This window comes from Thalia democratica, chromosome 2 (assembly GCF_965202585.1).
Source record: "Thalia democratica chromosome 2, ktThaDemo2.hap1.1, whole genome shotgun sequence".
Lineage (NCBI taxonomy): Eukaryota > Metazoa > Chordata > Thaliacea > Salpida > Salpidae > Thalia > Thalia democratica.
In genome coordinates, this window is record NC_139166.1 from 10,276,904 (window position 1) to 10,299,641 (window position 22,738).

Here is a 22,738-nt window from a genome sequence, read left to right on the forward strand (position 1 = left end):
TGTAATATTTTGAACAATTTTATCTAAATCACTCTGTGTCTTTTGTTTGGTTTCATTCATTTCGTTTAACAAATCTTTTTTAGTTTTTGAAACATTATTGGCGATATCATCTATATCATTTTGTGTTTTATTAATATTTTCATTCAATTTGTTTAACAAATCTTTTCTAGTACTTGAAACATTTTTGGCGATATCATCTATATCACTTTGTGTTTTATTAATATTTTTATTGAACAACTTTTCCCACTTCTGATCTTTCTCACCTATAACAGTTGTGATCCCATAAATAGTTTCAGTCAATCCATTAACGTGGTTTATAGACGTTCCTGAAAAAAAAAGTTTTTCAATAAACTAGGTTTCTTAACATAGTGAAATATTTTTTAACTCCTATAGCGGTTTTTAAGAAAAACTTTTTCTAATAACTTATGGTGCTCATGTTCGTCTAGCTTACAGAATTTTTTTTTATTAAAAAATGAATTAAGTTTTATACTTGGGTTAAAGAGACAAATACGATTGTTTAATTTTAATAAATATTTATCTATAACAGTTATATGTTAAAGAGTGTAATATTTTTATAAAGGAAATCTTTATAATAAAATTAATATTTATCTTTTCGTACTAAAATTTCGGGTTTAAAAAAGTTTTTAAATTTTCAAAGTCTTCATTTTATTTAAGGTTTTTATTTTTATTATAGAGCTTTGAGTTTTATTAATATGGTGTCTTTATAAATAATTAATACATATCTTTTTATCTATATCAAAAATTTTGGAATTAAAAACAAAAACTCATAAAATTTATTTTAAGAACTAGATAAATAAGTTTAAACACACGTTTTTAGTTTTAGGTTGATATTATGTTATGCAATTTTTAAATAACTAAATGAAACTATGTTTACTTTTTGCACTTAATTAATAGTTAGTTACGTTAATTCAAGTCTTGGTCATCTTATAAGTAAGGTAACTAACGTTTACAATTTTTCAGACAATTCGACATGGCTGTTTCATCGTTTGTGTTGTAAAATATTCCTTTTATTACAAAACTTTGGCTGTTACAATTCGCCCGGCAGTCGGTTTTTTCCATCAGATCGTTGTAAATTTTTACGGCCATTGCCTCTCTTGAACCGTCTGTAGCCGAAAAATTTTCGTTGTAATCGATGATTTGTTGTTGCAAACCTACACCTTCGCATCGAACGAAGCTGCCAAAGAAGCACAACATAATTAAACTTTTACCCGCAAGCTTTTTCAACATTGTGTTCTATTGTAAATCTGAAAGTAAACATATTTACTTGTTGTAGAAAAGTACGTTAACTTTAAGGTAACAGAAAATCAACTGATCAAGGTTTAAGTATTTATAAAAATATCTGGCGTTTTTTGTTTTTTAATTTAATAGCTTATCTTTTATCATGATTTAATTAACCAAATAAAATAGTATTTTAATATGATTTTAAATAATTAAAACAAATTTAAAGTAGGTCGTTACTAATTTAAAAAGTTGTTAATGCAATATAAAACAAAAAGCAAAACGATTACTACTTACAGTGTTTAAGGCTTAAATTTTTTCTAAACAGATGTAATGCTTGATAAGCAGTTTTTATCTCTAAGGTTTATAATAACAAAAAAAAAAAAAAGAATTTTCCACGAAAGTTCGATACTTGTTTTAGATATCTAAAAGTTTTAATTTGAAAAATGTTTTACTTCCTAATCAAAAAAAAAAAAACAAAGACTTTAAGAAAAGCATAACGTCTAAAAACTGTTGTTCGTAAAACAGTTTAAATTATACGCTAATTAAGTTTATCATAATATGATTAAGTACTTTTAACATATACTAAACTAAACTTCAAATAAGAACATACTAAAAGAATTTTTAGTGTAGAATTTTGTAGTCGACAAACAAAAATAATCTTTAAGTGTGTTTAACATTTAACACGTCGAGATATAATAAGCATGAAAAAAAAATACAGACAAAAGAAATAATTTGTGCTTATCCATCTATAAAGATGTTTTAAATGTCATTCTCTTAAAAATTCCAATAAAATTCCAATGTTTGAATAACTTTGCATACGTGTAAGTTTCCATATAATATTTTCTTTTTTACCAAGTATAGTTAAAATATAATTAACGCTAGAAGAAATATTTGATATTTAACAAAAGTTAAAAAAGAACGAAGTACGGTTTTGCTTCAAAGTTTTAGTGGAAAAAAATTTGAAATTATATATCCGATAGAAGATAACCAAGGGGATTTTTCTAATAAATCTTTCTTATTTTTGACTAAAAAATTCCCTCGCGATTTTTATTTGAACTTTTTTTTTTAGTTGTTTGATTAGCTAAACAATATTATTAATCTTTAAGCTATTTAACATTTGCAATTATAAGACATTAGTGTAAAAAGCTCCTAAAGACCAGCAGACGTTTCCATCGTAGGAAGCGGAAAGAACTAAAACAACACAAAATGTGCTGTAAAGTTTTACTATAACTGTTATATACGAAACTTAAAGTTATATTTTTTAAAATAACAAAAAAAAAAGCATTTTGCAAACAGCGCAGAAAAGAAATTTTGTTATTTACAGAAAACAAAATGTTTATTTGACTTTCCATTTCTAAAAGTTCAAAAGATTATTTGCGACAAGCAGCTGAGAGAGCGGTGAGTGCATTATGACGTCATTGAGTTCGTCAAAAACGCAGTTGTGTGACGTCAGGCTTCATGAGAACACTTACACGTTTCCAAACACAGTTCTATGACGTCAATGAGTCGAGCTGCAGTTTTTTGACGTCACACACGCGTTATGACGTCACGCGCACGCTCGAAGCTGCTATGACGTCACGGGAACGCTCGAAACGTCGGTCAGAGCAGTGCTTACAGAGCTGACGGCATCCCATTGGGGAGGGACGCTCGAAAATTTTCTCCTCAGCACCTCGACCTCAGCTGCCTGATCCGCGACCTTCTTCTTTTGATCTTCAACCTCACCTTTCAGTTCTTCCGTCTTCTTCCTCTGGTCGATGGCTTTTGCTTTTTGCCTTAACAGCTCGCGCTTTTAATTGTCGATTTCTTTTTTGTTGCTTTCAGTTTCAGTTTTCAACTTTTCTAATTCTTTTTTGTTTTTTTTCATTTTCGCCTTTCAACTTTTCTATTTCTTTTTTGTTTTTTTCATTTTCGCTTTTTAAATTTTCTAACATTTTTTTGTTTTTTCATCTTCACCTTACAACTTTTCTTTTTTTTTGTGTTTTTTTATTTTGCCTTTCAAATTTTCTATTTCTTTTTTGTTTTATTTCATTTTCGCCTTTCAAATTTTCTACCTATTTTTTGTTGTTCTCAGATTCAACTTTAAACTTTTCTGTTTCTTTTCTTTGCTTTTGACTTAACTTTAAATTTTCTTCATTAATTTGACACTTTAAGGTTGACATTTGAGTTTTGAACGTTCTATAAACTATATCCAATGGTAAGACAAAAACGAAACCTAAAGCAAGGAAAATAGAAGCACATAATTTCAGTTTTTCTTCAACAACTTGTTTAACAAGTTTTGGAGCATTTTCAATAAAAGACAAGTCGAGCTTTTCCGAAACGTTGTCGAAAAATTCTTTCTTTGAAGTGAACAAGTACTGAAATTGATCCTTTAGATTTTCCAACGCCTGCTGAATAAGTCTTCTGCTTTCTTTTTTGTCGTAAACATTCAAAGACAATTATTTAAAACTGGCCATCTTTTTTTCCAAGCTCATGTAAAGCTCGGAACAGAAACCGAAGTTTGTCACTAGTTGTGCTTGCAAGCTCGTAAAAAGCTCATTGTTTTTCGAAATGAAACTTTTTGTTTGTTCCAACACGTACTTTTCCAATTAATTTTTCGTTTCCTGCTTTTTTTTTCCTCTACAAGGACAAGCAATTTTTGTTTTTCAGCATTTGTAATGTTCAAGACACCATAAACACTCTGGGCTAAGTTCATGGCGGAATTGGTGGTAAAACCTGAAAATTTATACTGTTGTTATCATATATAAAATATAATTATTTATAAAAAAAAACTTAAATTACACCATGTATGACAAAGTATAGTAATTTCCATCTCTATTACGTACTTTTAACAGAACCAAAAAGTGCGCACCAGTCTTTATAGATAAATACATTTTGAAAATAAAATTTTAAAAAAATTTAAAAAAGTGTGCACTAAACAGGAAGCTGTGTTATGCTTCAAACTGTTTAACTAACCTTTGCAAAGAGTTCTGTCTTCCATTTTCGTCGTACGAATCAGAAATAAATCCTTTAATTAAAAATTTATTCTTCATGCAGGTAGCTTCGCAGTCTATCGGCTTCTCGAGTTTTTTGTGAAGAACTCTCGCCATTTTTTCTTTCGACCCGTCTGTGGCATGAAGCTTGTTGTAGTAGTTGACGATTTCTAATCTAAAGCTGAAACTATTTTAACTAGTTGTAAGAAAATACTTTTACTAAAAGAAATCAATAATTTTTTACTTTCTTTAACTTAATTAATACAACTAGTGTTTTTGTTTTATTACTCTTTTGTTTATGTGCTTTAAAAGTTTTTGAAAACTTATTAAAATGAATGAAGTAGTTTACATACACATTTTAAATCATAAACAGAACACCAGGAAACACAGCAGAAATAAGTCTGTCACCTCAAGTTTTCTAAGTAGTTTTTATTGTAAAACTAAATTTGAAAACATCAACAAGCTTTAAGGTTTTTACTTGATAGTTTTAAAAATTGAACTTATCAGTGCTTTTGAAAATCGTCTAGTGTTTTTAGAACTCAGATTTGTTATCTTGATCATTTAGTTTTATTTTAATATTTTAGAAAAATAAGACACTTTTATGACGGTAACTAAATGCATTAGAATAAATTAATAAAATGTTTTCAGTTTATAAACTTTTTTATGACATATAAGATAAAAAGAATAAATTATACAATAGTAGCTTACATTTTGAAGGTATAAAAATACTTGAGTAGATATAAAAAAATTTAGATAGTATTTATCCGTTAGATTTATATCAAAATGCAAAAAAAAGTTTTTTAAAATTCAAAAAACTGTTTCTAAAAATGCAAAGTTTAAAAAACATATAACAAGCAAGTCTAACAATTTGACCAATTTCAAAGTATACTTACTTACTAACTGCAAGAAGTTAAACAAAAATAGTAAGAAGTATGTTAAAACAAATTATTAACAGTTTAACTAGAAGTTATTAATACAATCAATTTTTTAAATAAATAAATACGTAAGTTTAAAATAAAAGTATAAAAAACAACTTAGTTTAATTTAATTGTAAACAAACTCAGTTAATATATTTTTAGAATGTCAATATCATTAATTACATTAGGATATAATGCGTATTAAAATAATAAAAACGGTAGAGGTAATTTCATGAACAAAAGTTTCAAATGTCAATTAATTTCCCACGTAGCTTTGAACACGTATTTTTTGAAACTTTTGAATTTTTTTTGTTGATTATAAAGAAGAAAAGAATGCATATAATTTCGTATATGCAACAATGAAAAATAAGTACGTCTTTCTTTCTAATTTTTTAAGAGACAGCATTAAAATAAATATGAAAATATTTTCAAAATATTCCCAAGGGGATTTTTGTTTAAAATTTTTGTTTAAAAAGTCCTTCAGGTATTTATCTAACGTTTAAGAATATTTTTAATTTTTTATACCTTATCAATCTTTTCAATCATCAGACCACAAGCCCTCGGTAGATTGATGATCGAATTGGCATGATCAATCCTTTTCTTAAACTTAAGCTTTATCTCATGGCATACGAGAGTCCAGGCTTCTGCTCTGTAGAATTTCGCCGGTGTTTTTGTTGATATTAGTCTTCTATAATTACTAATTATACGTTCCCAGCCTCTACTACCACAAAAACTATATTTTGGCTTTAACAAGTAAAGTAACTTTTTTTAATGAAAAATTAAATTAAAAAATAAAACAAAGTATTCACAATGCAGTAAACAAAAAGAGTTTTTTGTAACTTCTTAATTTTCAAATAAATTTTTCTTAATTTATGAATTGTAACTTATAATAAATTTAAGATATTAAACCAATGCTTGGTAAGTGTTGTATTTTTTAAAACAATAAGTCGAATCTAAGTATTAAGTTTATATTTCTGTAAACATCTGGAAATATAAAAGTTAAAGTGGACAAAATGGCACAAACACAGCATTTATTACAATATTTTAAATATAAAGTAGCTATACATTTTTAAACAAGCGAAAGCTTCTATTTTTAACCAAACGTTTTTAAATAATTTATTGCTTTCTTGTAGCTTACTAGACAAAGGAAAAAACAATCACTAATGAAATTCAAATTTAAAGTTTTTCTTTTTGGAATTTTAAAATAATAAAAAATTTAAGAAAAAGTGATTTTCAAAAACTCGTTGATGCTGTTTGCTAACGTGCACAATAGTAAACACCTAAGACCATTTTCAACTTTTTAAACTTAATATACTATTTTTGTAGCTGTTTATATTTTACTTTGTTAAAAAACTTTAGTTGTTTGAAATACCAAACAAGTTTAAATAAAAAGTTTTCTTGAATAAAAATTTCACTTTTTTCATCTTTTGCTTTCAAACCCACTTACCTTTTTTCGTTTATACTTAATATTTCAAGAACAAAAAAAGCTCTAAACTCATAACAAACTATTTCTACGGACAATTTTTATTAATAAATTTTCAACTATAGAAAAATAACTAATAAGATCAATAGGCGTAAAAAATCGCAACAAAAGGTAAAATGCCAAATATGACTTGATAGCATTAAAGTTCATACATTCAGTAATAGTTGAAATGTCAAATAAGGCATACTCAAGTTTCCACTTTATTTAAGTAATTTTCAAAACAGCTAATTTACATGTAAAAAATAAAGTTTTTGAAAACTTAAAGTTTTTGATATTAATTTTTTTACGTAGATTTCATAAAAGCATGAAAACGTTATGAGCTAATAGAAACTTTATTTAATTCCTAAAAAAACTTGAAAACTTATAAAAAACTTCTGACATATAATACACACACGAAAAGTTGTAAAAATATGTCAATATAAAAATTCTCATTTTTTAGACGTTTAAAAAAAATATAGGCATAGTACTTTAAAACATTATTAATTGTTTAAATTAATATCTTTATTCGAAAAAGCTGTTTTTTGTTCTACAAAACTTTAATATTTATTTCTAGTTGTTTAAAATTGTGTTAAAATTTAAATGTTACTTTCAAGCTTTAAAAATGTTTGATAAAAATAATAGAAGCCTAAGAATAAGCTTATTATTTTAATTATCGTCATAAACTTTAAGCTAAAGACATTTACCGTAAAAAAGTTTTATTAAATAATGTTGAAAATAAATACGTAAACTTCAAATAAAAACCTACGAAAGTAACACTAAGAACACTACAGACTAAGAAACACTCAAACTGATATTGTTAAAATGCATATAACACTAAAAACTTCGCGATATAACGCGTATAAAAAAGTTACGGATAAAAGAAATAATTCACTTTTAGCCATCCATTAACAAAAGTTTCAAATTTCGCTCTACTCATTCCAACAAAGTTCCGGTGTGAACGTGAATAGCTTTGCACACGTATCAGTATCAATAGTATTCATTATTCATTATAACTAGCAAAAAAATGCATATACTTTTAAACAAACATCATTAAAGCAGTTTACACACCTAAGTTTGTTTTAGACAGATTTAGAAAAAAATCAAATTTCCGAAAAATAATTAACGAAGGGTTTTTTTCGTCAAAATTATTTTATTTAAATTTCAGAAACCCTCTAACGCTTTTAGTTTAATTTTTCCTAGTAGTTTTTGAACTTTACAACTCACAGGAAAATTAGTTTGTGCAATGTATAAACCTAAAAAATTCCCAATAAAGCATCAAAAAATTATGTATAATAAATAGTTTAATTTTGTTGTAAAAACACAATGGTTGCAATGAATTCAGCATTGAAAGTTCTTATCAAGTTAAAAATTGTTAAAGTTAAACTGCTTTACAAAATATATGAAAATGCAGAGTTATAAAACCAGTTAGTGATATATTTTCTTAATTACTTCAAAGTTGAATTTAATTACGTAGCTTAAAATTTTTAAATACCTTGAAAGTCTAATTCAAATACAAAAGTTTAAATATTAATTTTAAAATTGCTTGCATTTGTTACACAAAATAAATTATAAGTAGTTACACAAAAAGTTTAAACAAAAAGATAAACATTTTGGCCAAAAAAGCTTGATTTTTTTATACAATTTTCCTGCAGTAAACTAGATTTAGTTAAAATGTATTTAAATTTTTATTTAAATTTTAAAATGTTTCTATTTTTTTTAATAACTAAAAATATAAACTTTGTCGGCTTGTTTAAAACAATTAGAGAATCATAATATCCAAAATCCTTTGATACAGTTTAATAATTTAAAGAAACATAAATATATAAAACCATTTTTAACTTTTTCTATCATAATAAATTACAATAAAAATAAGTTATAAAAAATATGTTTTGTATCATTTTCTTATTCAAAAACTTTAGTACTTTGAAATGTGAAAAAAGTTTTTGTGTATTTTTGGCCCACTTAGCCTTTTTTTCTTGTTTATTTTTTTATCAAGTGAAGTAACCCAGCCCTGAAAGTTTTGTAGTTTACTAAAATTTCTTGCAATTAGACTACAAAAGTAAAAACAAGAATTTTACTTTCCATCTAAAAATAACACTTACTTTTACAGACTCAAATTTAACAAAAGGGTTGATCATGCCAATTCGATCATCAGAATCAAAATATATGCTTTTATGGTAGAATAAAACTAAATATGATACTTAATCGCAGAAATTAAACAATAACATCTTAAAAGTAGGGTTGATCACGCCAATTCGATCATCAGACCACAAGTTTCGGTAGACTGAGACCGGTTTCGTCTTTATTAGGACTCATCAGTCAGTCACAACCGAAAAACTTGTAGTCGTCAATCTACAAACGGGTTATCATGCTTTCACATGAAGCAACCATTTCGGTCTCAGTCTACCGATCTTGTGGTCTGATGATCGAATTGGCATGATCAACCCTTTTGTTAAATTTGAGCTTGTCTCACGGCAAACAGAAGTCCGGACTTGTTCTGCAGACTTTCGCCGATATTTTTGTTGACTTTTACAGACTAAAACCTTTCAAAAGTTGGTTTATTGAGACTAAAGCTTCTTTAAAGAATTTTTTTTCTACATAGAAAGGTTGTTGATACTTAATAGTTAAATTCAAAGTTTGATAAAGTTATTCAGGCTTCAAAACATACCAGTAGCAAATTTAAACTTTTATATCAATGCATTAAATATTAGTAAGCAAAAATTATATTTGTGTAATTATATGTATTAATAAAAATACATCTACCAGTTTATCATCCTGTTTATATTTACTATTTTATTATACTCAGAATACATGTTACTAAACTATAATTAATTGCTTTTCTTCAATTTTCTTTTCCCTCCCAGCTCAACTTACTTTAATTAATATAAACAGGATCGTGAAAAATATTGCTTATATGCATTACTTAATCCCTGACATGGCTCTTTATCAAGAAATATTTGATAAGAAATGCGAATGTAAAAAAAACAATTTTGTATTTTTTGCGTCTTATCTTGAATTCAGAGCTAATTTATTACAGTTTTGTTTTTAAATTTTTGTTAACGTACTGCTTTTTTTCTAAAAATATTACTTTTAACGCAGTACTACTTGTAAATACTTGAGTTTTTAAACCTATTTAGATACACTGTGATATATGTTTTGGTTTTAGATGTTAATTAGACAAATTTAAATAAAAGCTATTTCAAGCTTTAATTGAAACAACTCCAAAACCTGAACGATGTATCTAAAACTAGTTTTTAAAATGAGTTTACCCACTGCTTTATGAGGAATAAGTTTTACTAACAAAGCTTAATATTCTTTTTGTAAGAAAGCATGAAATTAATCTAAAACTACTTGAACAATTCAAAACTAATTAAAATACTTATATTTTGTATTGATAACCTTTAAATTTGATATATGCTTAGACAAATAAACATTTTTTTTAACTGCAAAATTTCGCTAGAACTGTGTTTAACGATGCATTGTATACAACTATTTTGTAAGAATATCTTAAAATTAAAACTTTTTGTTTGATTTTTCAACTAGTTTTAAAAATACTGTGTAGTTTACAAATGTTAAAAACAAGTTTTTAACAGTTCAGCAATAAATTCGAGGCAAAAACACGTATGCTCTATAAAAATGTAAATATGGCATACATAAAGAATAAAATATCTTATAATATTTGATAAAAACATCAGAAATCGAACTAAAAACTTATTGAAATTAAAGTTTCAGTAAATATGTTGTTGGCGAAGAATTTTACAACAGAGATTTTCAAAATACAAAAACGTCGTACTATAAAATTATAAAAAAGCGTAGTTGTGTTAAATCATCTAAAACAAAGTTCGAAAATGCAGGTTTTCACTCATTGGCTTACTAGTTACATCTTTACTTAAAACTAGTTACAATTCAAACAGAAGCGTTGCTAAAATGGATAAATGCTCTACTTAAAAAAAATAAACTTTTAAAATTGTTTTTCTTAAAACTAATTTCATTTACAAACGATTTGTTGTAATTGTAGCGTTTTCACCTAACTAAATTAGTTTCAATAAATATTTAACTAAAGGGTTCCAAAACACCCCTAGCAAAAATACCACGCGTCGCCGCCATTAAATTTATTTTGGGTAACAATGAGACATAAGTTATAAAAAAAGATTTATTCAAAACTTATATCAATAGAATTCATTTAAGAGATTATTAGACACTTAAAGTTCTATGACAGTTAAAAGGGTGTTAAAATTATTTTTTAAGAGTTTTATAACGGTTATGTATCATTAGACATTTTAATTAAAAAGTGTTGATTGTTTACTAAAAAAGTTGAATTAATTATTAAAGTAATAACATTTTTTATAATAAAGACAAAACTTATGTCCTTTTTTATTTTAATTTGTTAACTTAAATTTAAAAAGTGATTAACTATTTTAATTTTATCATTAAAAGTAGTTAAAAATTTGTCTGTTGATCAAAAATATTTGCTTTTTGTTAATATTGCTAAGCTGAATTAGTAAAAATACACTTTTTACATAATTTCCATCTTTTTAAAGCTTATATACACGACGTAGAAAGACCAGTTAAAATATTCACTTTATTAACAACACCAATTTCCAAAGGTTAAAAAATGTGTTATATTAAACTTATCAAAAATTCATATTTAAACGTAATAAAAACATTGACAAAATAAAACTTTTAAATTCAAAAGCGAGTTAGAGTAAATAACAAAATTGGTGAAAAATATTTTTTTTATTCTATTTATCCTATATACTTGTACATATGAATTTAATAAACTTTATATTTTATTTTTGCTATACTTAGTATTTCAAATTTCATAAAAAAATCCCATTAATAGCTTGTTTAACTCTATATAAAAATAAATTTACAAAACCATTCTTTTTATATGTTTATTAAAATAATCAACAGCAAAACTTTTGATATATTGATTTATTTATAAACTACTATTTAATGTTATTAGACCTACCAAAATACCAGTCATTTAGTTTTTTTTAATTGGGTAGTAGATTATTATACTTTGTGGTAATAGTAATTATTAATATAACAAATACACTGATATTCTTGAAATAAAAAATGAAGATAAAGTACTTAAATGTATATCTATTTATTTAAAACTTAAAAATATAATTTGTAAGATGATTACAAAAAAGTTATGAAAAAGACCATTTTTCAAACATAAAAATGAATATTTATGTAAATATTAACTTATATAAATAAGCCTTTTATAACAATCTAAATATTTTTTTTTATTTTACACTAATTAAAATTGTGTAACTGATAAACAAAAAAAATGTCTGTTTTACGCATAGAGTATTTTATTTTTGTTACATAACTTGTAAAAATAATTAAAAATACATACTATATTTAAATATGAAAACAAAATAAAGATTTATTTTGCAAAAAAGTAATTATATAAATTGAAACTGAGCAAAAATTTTTGTATATAGTCTTAAGATTAAAGTTCCTTTATGAAAACGGATAAAAAATATTTTAAAACATAAAAAATATTTAAATTAAACTAAAATTATAACTGTAAGCGGCTATATCTTCAAGTATAGTTTGTTAAAACTAAAATAACTACTTCTTTAAACACTTCAAAATTTTATAATATTACAAGCTTAAGTGAAACAATACTTGTCAACAAAAAAAAACATAAAAATGGGCATTTATTAAAATTTCTATGAAAGAAAAATGATAGATTAATCGTTTAAAAACAACTAAGAATAAAATTGTGGTTCTTTACATCATAAGATGCTTTTTCAATTCAAAAAAAAATTATAGAGCTACCTATACATTTTAAAATGATCTTAAACAAATCACTGTTTTTTTCAAAAAAATACTCAATAAACGTTTTATTCAGTTAACTCAGAAATTCCTACATTACGAGAGAAAAAAAAAACCTTCCTATTTCTACAATCTTGGATAGGTTACTTTGATTTTTTTAAAAACTTTATTTAAAATTCAGTTAAACATGAACAATAATATAACTATCTAATAAACAATTAACTAAATAAAAATTTTCTTTACATCTCAGACTGGTAATAATGTTCTCCTAGCAATGAAAAGTTATACAAACTAAAGTTATAGTTGAAAGTTATCTTTACATTGGTAATTATTATACCAATGGTACATGAAACATTCGAAAAGTTTTCAACAGAAATAAAGTTCAAAGATGAACACTATTGCGCCACCTAGCTGATAGTTTTTTTCCTACATCTCCGACACGCTCCACTGGTAATAATGTCTCTTCGCCGTGCTCCTGTCTTGCTCCATTCTGAAAAACGTGTATCGTATATATTATATGAGTATAAATAGGAAGCATATATTGATATGCTGCAGCTTTATAATTTATTGTGTTTGAAACTTCACACAAAGAACAAGTACACATATATATATTCATGTGTTTTCTGCAGCATTTCGAATAAATTATTGTATTAGAAAATCTGTTTACTAAAAAGTATTTGTTTAAACTTTTTAAGTTTTTTTGTAATTTTCACTCCACAGCGCTGAAAAAAAATATTTATATGCTTTCGGCGGCTTTGTAATTAGCATTTTAATTAAACAAACATGTATCCATTACCTGTTTTAACTAAGATATTTGTTATAAAAACTAATTACCTGAAGAATCTTCCCTCGAAACCGTTACTTCTGTCCACCCCATCCCATCTGTACCCGGGCTTGATGTTGAATCTGTTGGGGTGCGGCGATGGGCCCTGGTACTGCGGGTATTCTGTACAAAGTAGTTGTTGGTTAGGGGATTTTATTATGTTGCTGATACATACTGTACTGATATTTCTTAGTGTTTAGGAATTAATACATTGTGTACATGTATAAATTGTTACAGTAATTTTGTACATATTGTATTATATTGGGGTGGGGCGACGGGCCCTGGTATTGCGGGTATTCTGTTGTTGTTTAGGGGAAATTTTTTATTTGATTACAGTGATTAAGGCTTGAACAAAATGGATTATAGATGTTGTAATTAAAATCAAGTGATTTCTAAATTTTGGGATATTTTGTGTTATCAATAATATTTTCAAACGTGAGTACTTTTAGTCTATATTATATTTGTTGTGTTCCAACTTTACTTCCAACAGTTATAAGAAATATGAATAAAAATAATAACTATATCATAATAACATAAATAATAACATATTTTTTACCAACCTTTTACCCCACTGGCTTTTTTCTTTTTCTTCATAATGTAAGCGGCCATCGGGTCTTCTTCTTCGAATATTTTTTCTTTTCTCATTTTATCCAGGTCTGCGTCATCATTATATCTGTGTAGTAAAGTCAATTTAGAAAAATATTAGTTACATATTCTTTTTAAAGTTTACATTATATCCGTGGTAAATATAAAAACAATTAAAAGCATCATTGTATTATAATTTCTCATTATATCTGTAACAAGTATGATTTCATAGTTTACAAAAGAGTAAATATAGCGTTTAGATTCTTCATGCACTAAACAGCGTATACAAAATAAATTTCGTACTGTACTTCTTAATTATCGTTTAAACTTAAAAGTATTTGAACAAGTTGATAAACATTCACAACATACTTTTTCAAAGGTTTGTTTGGACTTGACAAACATGAAAAAATAAAATGAACGTTGATTAAGTTTCATTGTAACTTACAAGTAGTATATATATTTTCTGTAACAATCTTATTATAAACACACCTTGCTAATGGTTTTGATTCTTCGTGAACAAGCGCGGCGATATCTGCATTTCTCCTTTCCGTGTTTTTCAATCTGTGCAAGGAAAGTAAATATTAAAAAAAAATAAAAATAAATATTAAAAAACATATTTTTCGATCAACTCGGAGCAAAACATTTCTGACAAATACAAATTTAGAATGTAGGGACTCGCATGTATTACAACTTTTATCGTTATAATAAAAACTAAAGCAAATGAAATATATTGAATCGAAAATCTGAGCTGGGAAAGAAAAAGCAATGCAAAAGCTTTCAAAAACAGAAGTAAAAGTAAATACTATATAATTAGGTGAAAATTAAAAAAAACTTTTTTTAGAAAAACTAGCTAACAAAAATCATTTAGCTTATAGATTGTTTTAATAACTTTTATTTCCTAAAAAGCAATTATAGTTATTTGTCTTAACTAAAAAAGATTGCTCAATTTACCATTTTTATTTTACTAGTTTACAGTTTCATTATACTTGAAAAGGCCACAGTTTTTCGCCACCGAAACCTGGTTGTAAACGAAATATTTAATTTGCACATTATTATCTAAAAAGCAATAGCAAAACCACCTACCCTTTTCCCCATCTCCTCAAATAATATGCAGAAGTGCAAAGTATTTCCATCTTATACTTACCTATTTAAACAAAATAAAATACTATATATACATATAAAACAAACATAACCCACCCTTTTCCCCATCTGGAATACTTTTCCTCCTTCTGCTTTCTCTTCTCCTCTTTCTCCTTCCTGATCCTGTCTTCCTCCGTCGTGTCTCTCACCTTTCCAGTTCCTTTCTCCCTCCGCGTTGTTTCTGAAGATTTTTGGAATATTTTATTGAAATTAAATAGTTTATACATATTCAAACAACTTAATAAGTATTTTCTCTTTTTGCGTTGTTTCTGTTTATAATAAATTTCAAGCTTTTTTTTCGAATTTTAAACCAGAACGAAAAGTACGCTAAGATTAAAAAAATAATAAAATTTTTAAACCTTGCTTATTTTAAAATTTTAAGAAACAAAAAAAAAATTGGTATTTTTGAATTGTTCAGCAAAAATGATAAAAATTGGATACTATTTTTAACTGTTCAAAATATAGGTTTAATCGTTTGCTAACAAAAGATCCTAGTGAAACAACTTCACTGGAATATAAATAAAAACAAATCGTACAGTAATCTTCCTTTATTGTATCAACATATTGTAATTTGTTTTTATTTAATGAAACTATTTTTAGTAACCTGGTATTCTAAACTGTTCAGCCCAATGTTACAAACTAGATTTTTTTATTACTAATATAAATATTAAACCAGTGTCTTTAAATTTTTCTACCAAATGTTGAAAATTAAACATGTATCATACTACAAATTAGTATTTTAAGTTGTTTTACAAATAAAATCAAACAAACTAGTTTTTTTAATGGTTCAGCTAAATGTTGCAGATTAGACATTTTTTTAATAATGAAATAATTAAATCAAACAAACTGGTATTTTTGAATTGTTCTGCAAGATGCTGCAAATTAGACATTTTTCTTCCTTTCGGTTTTTCTTTTCTGTTTTGAGCTGCGGTTACCAGTCCTGCGCTTCTTCCGTCGTCCATTTTCTAATATTAAATAAGATGAAATATAAATATATAAATAATAATAACATTAAAAATAAGCAATCTACAAGACAGAATAATTTGTTAGAATGATAAGTTGTAAGACAAAACAAGTCAACTGAAATATATACACTTCTGTAAGATGGAGAAAAAACATACATTGTTAAATCTGCACTTCTATTCTCATTTAATACCAAGTAAAAATTCAAACATGAAACTACATAAATATAAATAAATCGTGATGGTTAAGAAACGAACACTTCTATCATCTATAAGTGAATGTTATAAAATATTACATAATTTTATAAAAACTAGCATTTGAAAACAATAAAAATTTTAAATTTTAGATTAAATTTACATTCCTGCGAAAGAATGCTTTTCCAATTATTATATTAAGAAAATATTTTTAATCAAGGATTTCAATAACTTTAAAAATTTGCAACACATCAAAATTTAACACTAAACAAAGTTGAATTTTATTTTCTATACTATAAACACTTAATTAAAACACTAACCGTGCTCTTTTTTGTCCTCGCATCATCAAGATCAGATCCGTCACTGTCGTCTCCATGGTTACTGTTACTTGGTCGCTTGGCAACGTCAAGATCCGAGTCCGAATCTCCACCTTGAAAAACAAAACACGGTCAAATTTTCAAAACATTCTAATAGGAATAAAAACTAATTTGTACTTATTATTAAGTTATAATAACACATCAAGTAATTGAGATTTTAAAATCAGATTTGTGTATCTTATGATTTTGAAAATGCATTATAAAAGTTGTCCAACAACTCAGTAATACTTCCTTAACTTAAGTCTCCAAATTAAATAACAAAAGAAAAATATTCAAATTATTTAATAATTTATTCACCTTGGTTTCCTCTTCTTACATCCATGTCACTGTCTCCATCAGAAGAGTTATGCTGCTTGCCATTTCTCCTTGGGGGAGACACGTCACTATTGGAATCATGGCGCCTCTTTTTCCTTCTTGGTGGAGAATTGTCATCAGAAGAGTCTTGCCTCTTCCTGCGCGGAGGAGAATTGTCTCTGTCTGAATCTGAGTCTTGTCTTTTTCTTCTTGGAGGAGATCTGTCACCATCTGAATTGCTATCATGTCTTTCTCTTCTTGATGGACTTTTGTCACCATCTGAGTCTGAATCATGTCTTTTTCTACGCGGAGGAGATTTGTCACCTTCAGAGTCACTATCATGTCTACTTCTTCTAACAGGAGAATTGTCATCTGAGTTGGAGTCTAGTCTCTTCCTAGGAGCAGGAGAACTGTCATCTTCACCAAACTTTTTCCACAAATTTTTGTCCTCATAAGGGTCTTTCTTTTTTTCCTTCTCGTATATTTGCGGTTTTTCGTCTTGTGGCTAAAAGTAAGAAGTAAAATGTAATGAAATTTATTTTAAATTACTGAGTTTTAGATCTAAAAAAACACTTTAGCTTTATATGGTATTTTGTAAATATTCAAATGAATTAAGTAACAGTTTGTTGTGCAATTTATGTCTATACTTTAAGATAGCAGATTATATAAATGTGTCACAAGCCTTGAACATATGAATTGTAAATGTAATACTTTCCATTTAAATTTGTTAAGTTCATTTCGAAACTTGATATTTTTGTAAATAAGTACAACAATTTTAATTTACTAAGATATTAAACTATCAAGTATAAATTCTCTACAAAAAATCCTAAAAGATCATTTAAAATGGAAAGATTAGCTTTCTTAATAAAGTTAAATAACCTTATACAACTATAACTTGGAAAATATCTCAAGTTTACTTTATTATTAATTGGAACCATTATTTAAATTGTTATAATTAACAATGTTTAAATTAATTTTTTTTTAAATACCAGTGGTTAATTTTGTGTTTATTATTATAAAAATCAACCTCATTACAAAAAATATCATATTATAAAAACAAACTAAATAGTAATATACTATTATTAATCCTTTTTAATATCTAAATAAAACCAACCATTAAGTTATTGTAACTATTTATAATTAAAAGTAACCAGTTATATACTATTAATAGTATTTTTTAATATTTAAAAGAAACTTACTGATATTTTATTGTTAACTATTTATAAATAAAACTAACAAGTAATTTATTAATTATATTATTTTTTAATATCTTAATGAAACCAACCATTAACTTATTGTTATTATTTATAAAGGAAACTAACTAGTTGTATATTATCAATAATACTTTTTTAATATTCAAATAAACAAAACAAACCATTAACTTACTATTTATAATATCATATTAAATAAAACTAACTAATAATTTATTGTTAACTATTTATAAATAAAACTAACAAGTAATTTATTATTAATATTAATTTTAATATCTAAGTGAAACCTACCACTAAATTATTGTTATCATTTATAAAAAAAACAAACCATTAACTTATTATTAATGTTATCATATTTAAACAAAACTAACTAATAATTTATTGTTTATTATATCGTCTTCATCTGAGTTGTGTCCCCAATCTGCATCCTCATCTATTATTTTGATGTTGCTGAAAAAAAAAGAAATAAATAAACTTTCATTTATTCATCTATACTAATGTTGTTAGAAAACAAAAACTTTGGTTTTGTATACAAATTGAAATAAACAATTTTGGTGTTGCTGAAATTTGCAATTTTGTTGCTATTACATTAAGGCCACATGGAGAAAAAGTATTCTTTACAAAAAAATCAATAGATTAAGATAGAAGTACTAACTATAAAAAACTTTTTATATTTTCTTTAATACAGGGTTACTGAAGGTTTTTTTTAAAATTTTTTTTTAGGTTTTCTGAATTTGTTGTTGAAAGTCAAGTGCATTTTAAATATAATTATGTTTAAGATGAAATACTGTGAAAATATTAAAATATTGAACAAATACTTGAATTCTACTTTAATTGTGTTTTATAATGAATTAAATTAAAATTATAACAAAAAAACTATTGTACATGATAATTTTCATATTTGTTCTAATTTTAGTTATATTTCATGTAAAAAGTGTTATAAACTCCAGATTTTTTTTTCAATTTTTGTAAAATAACAGGTTTTTCAAGAATTTCAATTTTTTTTGCAACCCTATAAACAAACCACTGTAACAACACACTTAAACAAAATAATTTAGTACAAAACGGTGTTTTCAAAGAAATGCAAATAACAATTAAACTTTAAACAAATACACTAGCTTTTAAGTTTTTATTACTTCACACCAAACATATTATCACATTTTTTTCTTAAAAAATAAGTTTAGGTATTGAAAAATTGCATATAATATTGTTTATGATAAAGAGCATGGAGAGTCTAAAATATTTTTAACAAATTTGACATAGGCTTATATTTAAAAGCTTTGAGTATTATACTATAAGATACTTTTAACATAACAAAAAATTCTCAGAACTTATGAAACAATATGTTTTACAAAAAAAATAATACAACCAAGTTAAAAGTTTTCAAGGCCAGTTTTCTTGGAAACTTGAAACATTTATCATCTTTATTTATAACAGGGTTGCCACTCGCTTTTTCAAAAACTTTTCCAGGTTTTTCAAACTTCTTCCAGGTTTTTAAAAGTACACATTTTTGGGTCTATTTTTAGTTTAAAGTGAAATTTAAGGTAAGAAACTGTGTTTGATAGTATAGTATAATAGTGTATAAAAAGATTGAAAAGATACTGTAAAGCTACTTAAAATGTGTTTTTTAATAAAAATTTTTATTGCTGACAAATTTTTTCATCTATATGATAAATTTATTGAGCCAAACCAAAATTTTACTACTGAACATGTTAAAATTCTTAAAAATTCCAGGTTTTTTGTTCAAAATTCCAGTTTTTTTTTTAATTTCTTAAATTCTAGGTTTCTCCAGGTTTTTTTGCTTAAATTGTCAAATTCCAGGTTTTTCCAGGATTCCAGGTAAACTGGCAACCCTGTTATAAGCATTTTAACTTAAGTTTTAGATAAAGTCTTTTTTGTTATTACAAACAACTTGTAGGAAGCAAATTTTTGAAAAAATTACCTAAAAAATTATGAACAAAAATTTATTTTTTTTTAATACAAAAATAGTAATAATGCCAAACAAAAAAATAAGTCTTCTACAAAATGTTTAAAATTTATCCAAGATTTCTCTGAGAAGATTTTAAAACAATTGCTCAAAAAAAAATGGTTGGGATACATTTTTAGTGAAACAGTCTGTTTTTGCCTTGATAATTTTCTTCCCCATAAAGAACTTATAGAACTCTCTAATTTAAATTGCGTGTATCTCAAACGATATTTTTAATTTCAAAAAGCAGTAAGTGGTAGCTTGATCAATTATGTAAAAAATAAGACCAAATTTCATAAGTAGTTTACCTTCCTACACCTTTAAGATTTCATTTTTAAGCTAATTTAATTTTTGTAAAATAAAAGTTTATAAGCACAAACTTAATAAAAAATCATTTCTATCAATGGAATTTTATTAAAATAGTAACAACAGTGAACAACATTGTTAAGCTTTAGTTCATAAAATAATTTCAAAATCATATATCAATTTATTATTAAAGTTAAACATCAAGGTTTTCAGTAAAAAACTTAAAAATCTTCAAAAAATGTTTTTATTTCTATTAAATAAAGTAACTTTTTTTTTTATTTGTAAGTAGTATTATACCCTTTTGACTTATCTTTTAATATACAAACTTACTGAAATGTTTAAAAATATATAACTGCTTACTTTAATTTAGCTTTTTTATTCTTTGGATCTTGCTTAAGTTTTACTAGTTAAAGAATATTATGTATTAGAGGATTTAATAAAACCTACATATTATGTTATATGTATAACTAATAATCAAAAATACTTTAATATTTACTTTATTTTAGCTATGTTTGCCTTCTTTTTTTTCTTCTTCTTCTTTTCTTTGACACCACCTTCACTGGGGCTCAAATATTTCTTCAAATATTCCTGCATGGACTTCTTACTCATGTTTTTATAATTTAAATATTTTATTGAGTTGTTAAACTGTAAAAAATATGTCTGATTTTTCTTACACATTGTTATCATTTTATTAAAGTGATCGATTAGAAAAGAATATTAATTTGATAATCAAGTAAGAAGTGGTTCAACTATTTTAAATCTAAAGTACTTTATGTATTGATAATGAGACATTCTACTAACATTTTATTTCTAAAACTTCTATTATAAAGCTCTTTATTGCTTTTAGTATGTGAGATCATTTTGAGTGAAAAACTGTTTAACATTTTAAAGTATCTGTTTTAACATTGAGTAAAACTCCTAGTCCTAATAGTAAGAAAATACTAGTAATTACAAACTTGAACTTTTTCTATACTAATTCTTAAATTAAAAATAGTTTATGAATTATTTTTTATTTTATAAAAATAAAAAACTGGAGTAAATAATTTCTTGTAGAAAAATTAAAATTTTAATAATTGTTTGCATCTATTTATAAAAAACTTGAAAACCTTTTAATGCAAGATATTAGTTTGATATATAAATACTCACCAACACATTAAAATTAATATTTTTTATTGTTTAGACCAGCATTACCACTATTCATGTCAAAAAAAAAACTGTCCAGAATCAACTTGAGTTTTTTCAATAAAATTGTTTATAAAACAACCATAAATTGAAATTAAATCTCATTTAAAGTTTAAAAATAAGTTCTGAGATTATAAAAAACCTAGAGCTTTAGTGAGTCAGCTCGAGTTTAAAAATAAATTTCAAAATATCCTGAGACTTTCAAAATATATTGAGTTGTTCTGAGTGTGTGGCAATCTTATTGATAAAACAGCAAACTAAAAATAAATATTTTAGAAGCATTAAAAAAATACTTAACTTTATTATAATATGTAAGCAAACTTGAACAGTTTGACAAATAAACAGTTCTGAAATTTTTAAGCAAAGAAGATTAAGTGGTGTATAAAATATCTTTACTTTGATTAAAAATATACATTAAGTAGACATAAAAAAAACCTATAATCTAACTTTTGGTATTTAGAACAACCTGCTGTGATTTAAACACACAAACTAAAAATTGAAAATAACTATACTTCATAGTTGTGTCTTAGCTTTAACTACTATTTGCGACATAAAAAAGGTTGAAAAAAATAAACAAAATCATAAGTTCTACTTTGTAAAAAATGGCACTTCATATTTAAAAAAACACACATTTTTAAATGTTAACTTAGTTAAAAATTTTTGGTTCTGAAAATGAAAGTATCAAATTCCTATACTGTTTTCCAAATTTATTTCATAAACCAACAACTTTAATTCTAATTGTTGAAACAAAGAGTCTGAGTATATTAAAAGTAAAAACATGCATTAATTAAAGTTGTTTTAACAATTAGTATTTGCACAACTTGAAGTTTCACATTTTCAAAACTTAAACTTTGAAGGTAATAAAACAAAAATTAGATAAATTTTCAAAACTTAAGCATCAACATTATTAGTTGCAGGGTAATTACTGGTGATTTTGAAAACTTCTTTCAGTTTTACTGATTTTCTTCCAGGCTGTTAAAGTATAAATCAATTTGAACCATTTTATTACATAATTTTAAAGTTTAAAATTGTTGTTAATGGTATAAAATTATAGATAAGCGCTCAATGCTACTTGAAATGTGTTTTATAATAAATAAAAATCTGAATTATATTAAAAAATATCAAACAATTAGTTTTTCATCTGTTTTATCTAAGTTTTAACAATTTGTTTATATAACAATTGTTTTAAGATCCAGGTTTTACATAAGTTCTTCCATATTTTTTTAAACTACGAAACTTCAGGTTTACCAGGTAAAATAACCATCCTTTAGTTGGGTTTACTAACTGTAAGTGTGTAACTAATTGTATACAAATATA

The 22,738-nt window shown here is 25.2% G+C and overlaps 1 protein-coding gene and 1 long non-coding RNA gene across 2 annotated transcripts; both read right to left on the reverse strand.

Moving 5' to 3' along the window:
* Positions 1 to 3,855: 3,855 nt before the first annotated feature.
* On the reverse strand, positions 3,856 to 5,724 carry LOC145830228 (uncharacterized). Its single transcript, XR_014369630.1, has 3 exons — positions 5,654 to 5,724; positions 4,195 to 4,392; positions 3,856 to 3,954 (listed from the first exon to the last, which is right to left on the reverse strand). It is a non-coding gene; the product is annotated as an uncharacterized LOC145830228 (long non-coding RNA).
* A 6,612-nt stretch (positions 5,725 to 12,336) lies between these two features.
* On the reverse strand, positions 12,337 to 20,864 carry LOC145829387 (uncharacterized). The gene is made up of 10 exons (XM_082937160.1): positions 20,736 to 20,864; positions 18,339 to 18,417; positions 16,760 to 17,261; positions 16,406 to 16,515; positions 15,776 to 15,893; positions 14,986 to 15,109; positions 14,278 to 14,349; positions 13,764 to 13,876; positions 13,215 to 13,326; positions 12,337 to 12,870 (listed from the first exon to the last, which is right to left on the reverse strand). The coding sequence occupies exons 1-10, from the start codon at positions 20,846 to 20,848 to the stop codon at positions 12,807 to 12,809; spliced, it is 1,407 nt and encodes a 468-aa protein (XP_082793286.1). The 5' UTR covers positions 20,849 to 20,864; the 3' UTR covers positions 12,337 to 12,806.
* Positions 20,865 to 22,738: the final 1,874 nt, after the last annotated feature.